General features: G+C 37.2%; 1 protein-coding gene across 7 annotated transcripts in view; it reads right to left on the minus strand.

Annotated features, from left to right (window-relative positions):
* Positions 1–5347: 5347 nt before the first annotated feature.
* The window catches only part of ncam1a (neural cell adhesion molecule 1a), a 224906-nt gene continuing 216522 nt past the window's right edge, over positions 5348–13731 (minus strand). For all 7 annotated transcript variants that reach the window (XM_067491676.1, XM_067491677.1, XM_067491678.1 and 4 more), the window contains one exon: positions 5348–10656. In XM_067491676.1, the coding sequence (XP_067347777.1) occupies positions 10536–10656 (121 nt within the window). In that variant the 3' untranslated portion in view covers positions 5348–10535. The remainder of the gene's footprint in view (positions 10657–13731) is intronic.

The raw sequence follows: 13731 nt of genomic DNA on the forward strand, positions 1-13731 counted from the left end.
GCCCTGTTGTCATTGACTTTCCTCGCACTGCATCGCTGAACAACCCCTGCCTGTTCAATGTTTCCCTGTTTACATCTTTTTGGACTCATGTCTCCTCAGAGGGAGGCAAGAGCTTTAGTTTACAGACACATGTACCCGCTCATAGTACCTGGGAGAACTAGGTTACAGTGTGTAGACCATGGTGCCAAGCGTCCCAAATTTTTCCAGGATGTCCCGTAAATTGGGCTAAATTAGTTTGTTCGTTCCAGAACCTCGCTTTTCCTCTTTTGATTGATACTCCACTTTGTAGACTAATCACTACTCGGTGGATTGCCGAATTCTGCCTGCCTACCCAAAATCTCAACCCCTCACCTTAACCAGGGAAGGGTCCTACATCAAAGTTGCCAACGTTGTAGGCCACTTGCATAGCCTATGGCGTAGCCTCTGCATAGATTCAATGCAAGATAAATCAAGCTTAAAACTGGTAAGATTCAGCTACACTTGCTGATCATGTCCTGACCATGTCCTTACATGCATAAGGACAAATGACTGCTTGGCTCAGTGAAGAGCAGCATAAAATATACATGGAAAAAGCTTTGTTCCTCATTTACTTTCTTTATAATATTTAGTTTATTTGCTGTACATTTCCAATGAATTATTTATTTCAGAGTTTTATACACATAAGTGTATGATGGAGTTTTATTAAAACTTAATAAAAAACGTAACTATTTGGTCCCAAAACACCATGTACACAGTGCAGTGGCAGAGTTCACTGTGCAAAAAGCAGCGTGACAGTTTTTTCCCCTCATTTGGTAATGAGGAAGTTTGTAGGCCTCATTGTTGTACTTTCCACTGTTTCTGAACTGCTTATACTTACTTACATACTTATCTGACTTCCTGAAGATTTTAGTCAGCGCTGGTCCAAACCTAAACAAAATTCGGTGAAGTAGCTGTGAGTCATGTACAGCAAACCTTTTGCCATCGCCATACAGACACACATGACACCCCAGAACTCCACGGACCTCAGGGTCAGTGGTTCGAGTCCCAGTCCCAGCTACGTGTCAAAGTGTCCTTGGTCTGAACTCCAAGTTGCTCCTGGTGGGTCAGGTGAGCACATTGTGTGTGTGTACGTGTGAATGGGTGGATGGGTGGATGAGAAGCAACATTGTAAAGCACTTTGGGTAAAAGAGGCTATATAAGCGGCCATTTAATCCACCACACACAGATTTCCTTTAAGATGTAAAATAATTTTTATACTTTCGCTTGACTGAATACTTAGTGATTATTATTTAAAGCACATTCAAGCTGGTCAGTATATCCAGCTCATTAGCTTTTTAAAGCACATTTCGATAGTAAATTGCATTTGAGAGACTAGATAATCATTGCATTGCCTCTAACTATGTCTCTTAGTTTCCTGTGCTAGTAACTTTGTTAAGCCTTGCCGTCACATTACCTGTTATATATTTACTTGCCCAGTTGCGTACATACAGTAAATTTTTTACCTTGATCACCAAGTTACCTGAAATTCTTAAATTTCAGAGGACAACAGTATCAGTTTTTTAATTTGACCTGCAAAAAACAAAACAAAAAACCTACAAAAAAAGGAATTGTAAAGGAAATTTAAATAAAGGTTATATGCTGCTGTGGTGGAGGGAACAAGGTATTGTGAGGTAAAAATGCTTGTTATGGTGGCCACAGCAGAAAGTATGAATGTCTGTGTGCTGTGATGCAATACTGATGTGATTTAAAGGTTGGAAAGCAGAGATGAAGCACAGTGTTCCTGATAGGAATGCAGGCTGGCTCTGTGCTAAGGCCAAAACATAACGGGACAAGACAGGAGCAGCCTGGAAACAGGAAGGCTGAAACGTGACTCTGCATGAAGAAACAAATATTCATCAATCTGAAAAGAGGCAAAGAGGAAAAAGCGAATCTGCCGTGCAATCGTCCGCTTCTGTCTATTTCAAAACAAAGTACAGCTCAGCCTCAGGTATATTGAGACGGCACTGTAATCTCCTCAACAAAGCTGACTTTGATGGGAAGCATAGCCTTCTGTTTGATCAAATCGCTGCAGCTCCACTGAATACATTTGACTGTTTACACCAGTTTACAGGCTTTTACTGTGGAAAATTATTCCATCATTCAGAACAAAATATTATGAAAACACCTATTGTAAGTGTGGGCTCCATAGGCAGAAAAAGAAAACACTGTTAGTCATGAGATCCAGCAGGTGCTCACATCCTTAAAGACTGTAGCACTTTATAGAAGAATTTCTTTACTGTTACCCTGCATTTATTCTGTAACTCTCTTTTTCGTTTTAAAGATCCCACGATTCTTACCTTTCAAAATAAAAATTACACAAAATCCAACAAACGTAATCAGCAAACATTGGAACATATGAACATTTAATGCTGAATGCTGAAATGGTATCTCCATCTGTGCACATGATGCACCTTTTTATTCTAAAAAATGTTGTTACTTCTAAAAACATTAAAACAAGCAAACAAACAAAAAAAAAAAGGTCTCATACAGAAAAATGGTTTCAGTGAGGAATATAAAGTGACAGAAACAAAGTTCCAACAGATGAATGAATGAATCTGGGCAGACCTTTATGCCATCATGTTCTGAATAATGTAATTTGGACCAGTGAATACATTTGTTTGAAGATGTATGACTGCTTGTGAATTTCAGGTGATGATGATGATAACAACAACAACAACAACAACAATAATAATAATGATAATAATAATAATGTCATTATAAATGGTACAAGTACTCAAAAATGTCTAAAAATAAGGCCCAATTTTTATTATTATTCCTTAAAATATGTACCACTGTGACACATTGTGCTGTGTTTTCTATCATCAAAGCATTGGCCGACTCTACTATTATCTCATCAGGAAACACTGACTAATGTTTCCTCAATTCAAAATATAGGTGAGGTGTGTGCCAGTTTCACACTGGCTCTGTGTGTGTTTGTGCACAACTGCAGAATGGTTGGACATGTAACAGCCATGAGGCCGGGCTCTGTGCCTTTAGTTATCTGAGTGTAGAATCGATCCCTGACCACAGAAAACCATGCAGGACCATTGTTATACCTTGGGGGAGGGACGGCTCCCCTGAAAAGGATCCTAATCTGTTGTGTGCAAAGTTGAGGCTCAGAGTCGTCGCACAATAAAATGAAGTCTGCAGAAGGGAAGATGAATGACATGAAGCCTCGAGAACAAATACACGACAATTCTAACAAGATTTAGAGTTGCAGTGTTTTTAGCTTTTACAAAAATGTGTCTGCATAAACCCTTTGCCAGCACAATGTCATGGCTCAGTTTGTCTGGTGTCTTTATTACAGAAAGAATAATCAGCCAATTTTATCAGTAACTTGATGGCGCTCTGTGGATGTAATGCTTTTGTAAAGTTATTTCGAACCTAAAGACTTTTAATAGAGCTTGGCGTTGATTCTATAATGAGATATAACTCTTTATATGTAACTATGTGTGGTTTGCAAAATGCAATTATAACCATTATTTGTGTTTGTTCATTTACTTTAATCAACATTTAATTACTATTCCACAACATGTGCATATGTCTGTGACTGTAATTTGATCTAGTCTGCCACCTGCTGGACAACAAGAGATTCGGTTTCAGTAGAAATGTGAAAAGCTCAGATTACTGAACTTCATGGGTTTAAGTGTGTAATAGTGGGGGTGACTGTAATTGTTTACTATGTGGGTATATGTAGAACACACTCAAAATCATAATAAATAAAATCAAAAGAAATCCAATATGATTTATAATTTATGTATTTTAAGAATATTGTACTTTGTAAACATTTTCCACATAAAAACACGAGTCCTGTTTCTAACCCAGTGTTAAACTGTTTGGCCGACTCTGTGTCTGTCACTTCTGGGAACGTGCTGCTCTCTGGTGGTCAATGCACAGATCTACATGATGTATGCACAATCCTATAAACATAGGCCACTTTGTGGATTGGGTGTCAGATAGTCATGACTTGGTGTTTTCGCTCTGCTTATTTTACACCCACTGCCCAATTAATTAGGTGCACCAGTTCAATAAACACAAATATCTAATGAGCCAATCACAGGACAGCAATTGAGTGCATGTGGTCAACTGGGTACTAGCAATGTGTGTCAAATTAATTCACTGGTGCACTGTAAATATCTTCATTTAACTTCAATGATACAGCTATAAATCTGATTCTCAGGAACTGTAGTTGCATGTCATGATGCATGGCATGACGTTTTTTATAGAATAAATAAAATGAAAATTAAATAACATTCAGATTTTGCATGTACCGATTTTAAGCTAGTATTTCAGTATTATTTTTTGTGTGTGTGTCTGGCATTTATGTTTCACTCAAGGCTCAACCATGGGCGATGTGTGCTACAGAATTACTGATACAAAAAATAATTGTATTGACATCATGAATTTTACTTGGACTTGTAAAAAACATACTCTACGAAAAGTGTGTAAATATCTATTGTTATATTTTGTTATATTTTGTGCAATACTTACTGCTAGATGATGCAGATCTGAATCAGCTAAGCAAGATGCAAAGTAATATTTTTATCGTTTATACATTTAATCTAAATTCCTTAGATAAGGACAATACATCTTTTTTATTCTGCCACTTTAAGTAGTCTTTACATTTAGTTTTCATTTATTTCTTTGTAGCAAAATTTACAGACATAAAAGTTGAAAGTTGAAGTTCTGTGTAAAATATCAATGACTTTTAGATTTTTTTTTTTTAGCTGTGTCCTTAAATTGACTTAACTTAATTTACAGACATTTCTAAAATTCAGTTTTCACTTTGTGATTATAAGGAACTGAGTGTAGATGAGAAAAATTTGTTTAAATATTATACTGTATCGGTAGTAGTATCAGGGTGCATCATTACAAAATTAAAAAATGTGAAGGGGGTCTGAAAACCTTCCGAATGCACTGTACGTTACAGGACACACAACCTTGGTAATGGCATGTAGTATATTTTAATATTATTAGTAGTATTCTCCTAGATAAGGTAATTAACGACATTGATATCAGTAAATGTCCTTAATATTGTTTTAAATGTTTAAAACAAATTAATCAAAAAAATTGTTTATTTTTTACAATTTAGTTAAATATTTTTACCGTAATTCTTTACTGCTCAGTATACTTAAGCCATTTACCGTTTATTTTTGAACATTTAACGTGATATTATATTAAGAAGTATTGATCCTTAGTTCTTAACTGTGCACCAGGTACAGCATATATTGGAACTGCATAGCCTCTTAATCTTATATTATACTGTACAATAAGTTTTACAAGCTAGATATTTTCACACACTCTTCAATATTGAATAAAGAAAAACATATAATGTTTTTTTTTTTTACTTTATTGAACACAAGTATATCTGGCAGAATGCAAAGTCAACACGTGATTTCCTTCTTTCCTCATTTAGTATTCAGTATTTACATCGGTGACAGAATACACAGAGACAGAGGAGTGGTAGCCTACCAACTGAAGCTCTTATGGAAAAAAGTCTGCGCTGCATAGCTGTCATAGTGCTCCTGCCTTTTATTGAAGTATTTACTTTTGCTTGCTGCCCACAATTGTTATGAATGTTTTGTGCATTTGAACAGCCCTCCCTGCACTTTTGAGAATGTTATCTACACATAAGACTGGTAGACCTACAGTATGAGAGCTGATGTTCACAAAGACAAAAGCGGAAGAACTGGGAGCTGTGGGTAAGTGACCAGCTGTTGGCAACAGAGGCTAAAGTCTCCTGTCTGAATGAGAACTAGTTGGGTGTTAGACAGTTGTGCGTTAGGCATTTTTACTGTGAGACTGAACCTTGGCAGGATGTTTTTTTTTCTTTTTAAACCCCTGAAAAATTCATGTTGCATTGTTTCCTCCTCACAAATGCTGAGCAAGATGAAAAACTCTGCTAGATGTCTTTATTCTGACTGAGTCAAGTGGTGCACTCAAAGAGAAAAATGCAAGGCTGCCTTGGTGACATTCTTGCATTTTTGAGGTATCTGAACAAGGGGGACTGGTTCACCCAGTGTCCTCCACAGATGAATTTCAGGACGCTTTCACATGAACTGGCACAGAACTTCATTCCACAATTGCAATTTCAAAAAATTTCAAGCTCGTTTTGAGACAAAACAGAAACTTTTGTGGTTCTTTTTGTACATTTTCAACATATCTCAGCAGAAACAGTAACATTTGCTTAGGACACCTAATTTCTTTTATTACATTTCAGAGCTTTAGAAAACAAAAACGGTTTTCTTTCGAAGCAAACCACAAAAAAATAAAGTTTGTGAAAAGGACACAATAGACAACACTTAAAAACACATCAACACGATACATGAAACCTCATTTTTTCCCATAATAAACCTGTGACGATATCCATTTCTAATATATTTTTGCAGTTTCTTTTTTTTGACAAATCTAGCATTTTAAATCAAGAAGTTTCGAATTACATGTTCTAATTTGTTTACTTATTTTATTTTAAAAGACTACTGGACCTGAGAAAAGTGTACGAGTGTCTCGTACTATGACATGATGGTTTGCAAGATGTTGTTCTTACGTGTTGTTGTCCTCTTGGATGAGGTGTCAAATACTGTGTGTCCAGAAATTTTCTAGTCCAGTGTATTACAACATGGGACTTCATTTTGTCATTTGGGCCATCATTTATATAAGTAATGATTATATAAGCACTGTACTCACACGCATAATTGGCAAGATCTGGGAACATGGTGACACCACAAAGATGTTGTTACTACATGGTGTACAAAGAGAGAAATTATTGGAAATCAAGCCAACTCCTAGATTCCAGCCGTTAACTTTGTGAGTATCACGCTCATCATAGCAAACTTACAAACCACGGTGGCAGAACTCATGAGTAAGCGATCCAAATTGGAACAAACCAGAAAAGGGTTTTAACAAGGACAAGCATAAAGAAACCACCATATGTACCAGAACACATGAATACAGCCATTCAAATATAAAACACACTTTAATCAAGGCATTGCTTAACGTACAACTGTGAAATGTAGTAAACGGAAAAGCAAGCTGGCAGAAAGATGGAGATGTGAGACATTTTTTAGCGAGATGCTGAGAGGAATGGAATGCATGCCACCATTTTCTTATTCAAAGGCACTGTGTCTTTCCATTTTGCTGCTGTCAGACTTCTGTACATTGGCATTGGGAACTGTGTCGCATACTTACAGCTACATCTTTGCACAATCAAACTATTTGCTATTCACAGTGTACTAGCTTGCAGTCTAAAGTAGGAAGAACACTGAACTAAAAATAAAAATTAAGAAAAAGACTTATTCTGTTCTACCTTCCAAATCGACAGCAGGATGCACAGCAAGGCTCAAGAGAAACGTTTTGGAATTCTTTCACTGACTTTCTATACATAAAGAATCAGATAAACAAATGTAATCTTTTCTTGATTTTGCTTAATGGCTTGAGTGTGTACAGTCACTTACAGAAACTGACCTAACTGGGATCTTTAATTAAGCCAAACATCCAATTTCTTTAAAATTCAGCATAGCTTTCTGACTTTGATGGACTGTTTTAGTCATTTGACACACCAATAACCTCACCTAATGATGGACAGTCCCATCTTTCTTGGCATGCCACAATATTGATACTGTAAATTGTAACGAGTAAAATATGTCTATTGCCACAGTACTGTGGAGTGTGTAATTAACTGTAGCCAGCTGGCATAAGGACAAACAAACAAAAACAAATTAGATGTACTGCACAGAAACAGTGATGCTGGTGGAAGTGGGGAATGAATTCAGAGATGCTGGTAAACAAGACCCATGTGCTTGAAATGATCTACAATTATCGGAGCAGGGCCCTCATTCGATTGCTACACTGAAGTACAGTTGAACAGCGATGAGCTGCTTACGTACAGTAACAAGGTGATGAAGTTGACCTGACCCACTTATGGTGTGTTTTTGGCAGGGTATCAGCTGGCTGTCTAGCATTATCTGTAATTTTATAAGTAGACTATCAATCACAATGAGAAATATGTTCTCCTGGCTGGATTATATTTTATATTTTATTGTAATTATAACAAACCCTCTAAAGCCTGGAGGGTTTAGACTTATTTGGATCAAAAGTATCTCATTATCCAGGCTTAGACTAGCTCCAAAAAACAGAGAGAGATGCTGGCACATACAAAACAAATGCAGTTTCCTGCCAATGTTCATGGTATTTGCATCTTTATTAATTTGTTTCTGTAATAAAAAGGTTATTTTATATTAGATGAAATAAACTAAAGATCTCAGCTGCCCAGCACCTTTTACAGTGAGACAAAGGAGACTATAGGATACTTGTCATGTCACATACTGGTTAAACTGGCAAATGCAACAATAAATCCATTGGGTCTTGTGAAGTAGTGCTTAACTCAATCTCCAAAGAAAACAATATAGAGGTGTGTGTACTGGGACTTGTACTGCTATTTAACAGATCTCAGTTTCCTAATTTTGGACCTCAGACCCAATTTCCAGAAAATTAACAGTGCATGAATGTAGTGAGGAAGTGGGTTTAAATAAGTGTGATATACTGTACTAAACCTACATATCACATCACTATAAGCACTAACCAATTAAAAACCTTACTGCAAGATGACAGGAACAGTGATGACACAAACTCCCACTCATAATGAGACAGAATCAGATGTTTGTTCATGATAAAAAGTGAAAAATTAGGTTGTCATGAGGAAACATCAGATAAGGAAGAAGATTTTTTTTTTTCCCAGCAGTAATATTTCGTCTGTGACAGACAGTGGGAAGTGGTGTGTTATCAAACAGTTAGGACAACCAGCTTGCAGGAGTTTAAAGGGAATGTTTCGCTTCAACACGTTTAGTCCTCGGTCTGAGCCTGCTGATTGAATTACTTTGACAGAACACACGTCGTCTTTTTTGACCATACCTGTCAGTTAAACAAGTGGACCATATCATGTAAAGAAAAACTCTGGAAGAAGTGAAGTGTGTGTTTTTGTGAGAGAGTGTGTGTAAGAGAGAAAGACAGGAAGAGAGCGAGCTAAAAGCGTGTGTTCTCACATTTACCTTAAGGAAACCAAATGACAATATTAACAATACAGACAAAAGCTGTCTAACCTGTTTTGATTTGTTGTGTGGTTTTGTGTCTTAAAGGGCTGCTATTAAAAGACAACAGGAAATTCAGTTTAGCATCATTGGCAACTGAATCAAAACTAATGCATGGTCCTCGATAAGTCCTAGGGTTAAAATTTACAAACAGGAATTTGCCTGGGATACTTAATAGTTCAGGCACATTTGTGGTGTATAATATCGGCATAATGGATAAATGGGTAAATCTATCTATATAATTTAACTAACTTTCACTACAGAGCAACAACTAAAAGGAAACAGGGGACCTTAAGTGGACCTCCATACATAATTTAGTTTCCCTTTTCGTTTTAATTTTTAGAAGCCTAAACATAAAAATGTGCAGGGCGCAGAACACAAACGGCATGGTCCAGTGTCAAAGGTCTGCACTTTGACCATTCACCATCCATCCTGACCACCAGCAGTTAACAATGCAGCAATTTTTGGACAAAAATGGAAAAAACGGAAAAATGTTGTCTGTGACCATAATCCATGCAGCAAACTATGCAGTGTTCCAAAGCATATTAGGCGAAAGTATCTAAACATTTTGCAAGGAAACAGACTTGAAACCCATAAATCTAAATGTTTACAGCTTAGTAAATCTTTCACTCGTGCCTTTTTCGGTTTCTCATAGCTTAGGCTACACAATGTCTGAACCAGGACCGTATGGAGGCAATATAAAAGAAATAAACATCTAAAGAGAAACCAGATGACAGCGATGTGTACTGTAATACAGTAACTATGCAAAAAAAACAGGCATGCTAACGTTCTACTCTCTAGCCCTGGAAATTAAAAAGCTAAATAGGCAGTAATGTCTGCATATTTTTTAAACATAACACATATTAACAAAAGAACAATTACAAAAAAAAAAAAAGGACCCATAATCCGTTACTGTGATGATGACGATACTGCATAAAGAATAGTAGTATTGGTTATCTACCAGTCTTACATGTGTGCACATCATGAAGGCAGTAATCAGTGAAGTAAAGCTATACTCCAACAATGGTTATCTACAGGAGAATAGTTTTTTTAATTTCTGTTTCTTAACAATTGATGCATTTAATATTACATAGAGATAGAAGAGGAGGGTGAACTACAGGTATGAATTTGCTTTTTTCTTCTGTGAGAAATAAAAAGAAACTGACATAACGACTAAGGCATGTGCACAAGGTCTTTGCATTTTCCTGGTCAGAAGACACTGTAGACAGAGACCCATCATGTATGTTTTTTAGCCTTTCTGTTGCTTTATGTTGTTTGTTTTTTTCTGCTGCTATTGGGTGGCATGTGACGTTGCTTTGAGGTTTCAGTGACTATGACCCCGCCCCCCATCTTGTAACCTTTATAACCCACATCCAACCTCCCCTCCAACCCCAACCACCCTCTTCTTTCTGATGCGGCAAGGATGGGGCATTACGCTTTACTTTCGTTGCCGTTTGTTTGGGGAGCCTCGTTGGGAACTGTCTTCACCTCCGCTGTGGCGTTCTTCATCTCGGTCTCGCCTTTAGTGTTATCATCCTTCACAGTCTTACCACTGTGGGGACAAACACAGAAGAAAAAGACAAAAAGAGAATAGTTTCTGTTAGCAGCAATTCACCAAGCCTCTCTTATAGCTAAACTGTCTGCTCTGAGCGGTCTTTTGTGTAATATTAAAAAAAAAAAAAAAAAAAAAAAAGACAGAAAGAAAGAAGAAAGAAATGGGGAAAAACATGCAAGATGCTTTGAGGGAATTTGTTTTCCCTCCTGGAACTGAATGTATTTCACACATAATGGGATCAAGCTCACTATCCTAGCCAGACATCAAAAAGAAAAAAAAAAAAGAGTACATGGATGTCATAGCTATTTTCAAGGAACAATGAATGCTGACGTGGAATGAGACAGGGCTGGTAGGGACAATGAATGAAGGAATGAAAGACTGAGGCATAACCTACAACAAAAACTACAATACGCAAGAGGATTACACGCTGTCTGGACTGTGCCAGGACACAATGGAAAGAGACTTTAAAGCCATACTTCAGTAAAGTCTAACATTTTGTGGTGTTAGAATGCCTTTCCCTGTTGAAAACATTTGTACTCAGATGCTTCTGCTGCTTCTATGATGGAAAAGTTGTTTAAAATGTTACACTTCACTGTGTTGCATACAGCCATGTCTTCTGTCTTCAGTGTTTAATGTCATATAGCACGTTTATTTAACACATTTGTCCATCCTGCTGACACAAAATGTATGCATAGGATTTTGAGGAGCCCATAAAACATTTAACTGACACTGAAATATGCTTCTGATAACTATTCATACAAGATGTGATCTTTGGAAACTCTACGCTACCTAAACACTGCAATGTGGGATTTTCTATACAGACAAGAATAAACGCTGAAGCTCCTCTAGTGTAATATTTGTACAGTAATGCAGTAATTTTCAATTTGTAAAAATTATAAAGTTTGTGGGTTCACATCACTTGGATTTGTCACAAAGGAGCTGCTGCCTTTAAATGTTGTCAGAACGCTGAATTCTCATCCAGTCAGAATAAGGTAAACTTTAAGATGAGTTTAACAAAGACAATATAACAGCATAAGGGGCTGGTTTAGCCAACAAGTCATAACACACCACATCCACATAAGTTGAAAAGAGTCTCTTTCATGTGTCTATAACTACATCATCCTCAAAAGTCAATGAGTCCCTCTATGCTTTCATGGAAGTTAATGACACTTCTAACCAACATACTGTACTCCAAGCACATTCACGCTTTCATGAAACGATCAAGTTCCACTATTTTTTTCATTCTTGAAACATAAAAAAAAAAAAAAATAACTGAATCGACCACCTGCTTTTGAAAAATCCTTTAAAACATGGTGATTAGCAGCATTACGAAACCCTTTCACGCATGAGATATATAGAGGATCTACAAACATACTTTTCTATTCAACGTAGAAAAGTGTCCTGTGCCACTCAGAAACCCAAGAAGCGTGGCGAGACATTTAAGTGTTACGATGCTGAAGAAGGATCACCACATTGATATTTGGAAGAGCTGTGCTTCAGTACTGTCAGAGAGTTATGAGGAAAAATCTCTCCTCTGACAAGTTTGGTTATATCAAGGTGATGCTGAGCTGACAAGGGCCCTGCTTCCAACTGACTCTAGCTCCCCACACTTCATCACTGACATTCGCGAAAGCAAAGTACGAGATGAAAGAGGTAGAGAAAGATGAGCGATTGTCAGTAAGCCTCTGTAATTCATCCTCTGCTACAGCTTTCTCATCATCTTCACTGGCTGCCAGGAATCGGGAACATCTGCAAATTCCAAGGGGCAAAACTTCAAATAATAATCCTTTGTTACTGTACCTTACTAAAAGACTTAAAACAGTAAACAGAAGTTTCGAGGAGAAATTCTGAGAGTGGTCTTATTTTTGGCCTTCAATATCTAGTATCCTTTAAAAAGAAAGGAAAAGGACACACAACAATAAAGTGGTGCTGCCGGAGGTCATTTTGTGAATTTGTTCATTTACCCCTGGACAATTGATAGGTGCTGTGCTCCTCTGTGAAGTTCTCCACAAAAATATATCTCTAAACATTCGTGGAATGAACAAGAATTCCCTATTGGGGAATCGGTGTAGTGTGGGACATATTTATTCACATTATTTGGAGGTAAAGGCATATTTCAACACCAAGACCAGATTTCCATGCAAGATATTTACACTCAGACAAGAAAGCTAAACCCTTCTGTTTTTACTTGTGAACTTTTGCGTGTGAAAAGATTGTTCCTGTAATCATAATCTCATCTCATTGCACACAAAGACTCTGTAGGTGCACAATGATGAAAGTTGAAGCAGGAGGTTGGCGTCTAATTGTCTCTATTAAGTGAGAAGACAAACAAGGCATAGGATGGAGGTGGTGGTTGGATAAAGACAGACATGCACTGGTGTCATTCCAGTACATCACTGTTATGTGCCGATTAGATGGACGACCAACATCTGTCATTCTTAAAGGAAAATTTAAAAGGAAATTTTCACACAGTGATTATTCTGAAACCTGAAATGTTCTACATATTACAGTAGGAATTAAAAAAGAGTGTGTGATAGCCTTAACTGACTGTACTTAGGTTTCTATTTACCAGTATACCATTTGTACCCCTCTAGATAAAAGCAGAGTTTATGTAAAAATACTGTTTCACTGAAGAGTCACACAGCCTTTGAAAACTGGGGCAGGTCTACAGACACAGCTGTGCTCTCTTTTTAAACTGCAGCCACCAGATTTCTGGCTGCATTTCATGCAGATATAATGAGGCTGTTGTTGGCAGAAGCATTTGTATCTTGCTCCTACAGTGTTTGCTGTATTTATGAAACAGTTGCTCCAAGCAGCAACGTATACAATAACGTGTCACACTTCATCTCTGTACGCTTTGCCTTATGACTGAGTACTGTAATAAAATCAGTCAGACGCTTTTCAGATTTTCAGAAAATGATGAATTTACTAGTCTATGTCAACTGTTAAATAACTAAGCTTGAGGGACAGTGGTAACAAATGAAAACACTGATGCTGCAATCAACTCCTAATGTTGCCCACTATCTTTTGCAACACATCTGACATATGGGGCTCAAACACCAAACTCCTTGT

This window comes from Channa argus, chromosome 22 (genome assembly GCF_033026475.1).
Source record: "Channa argus isolate prfri chromosome 22, Channa argus male v1.0, whole genome shotgun sequence".
Lineage (NCBI taxonomy): Eukaryota > Metazoa > Chordata > Actinopteri > Anabantiformes > Channidae > Channa > Channa argus.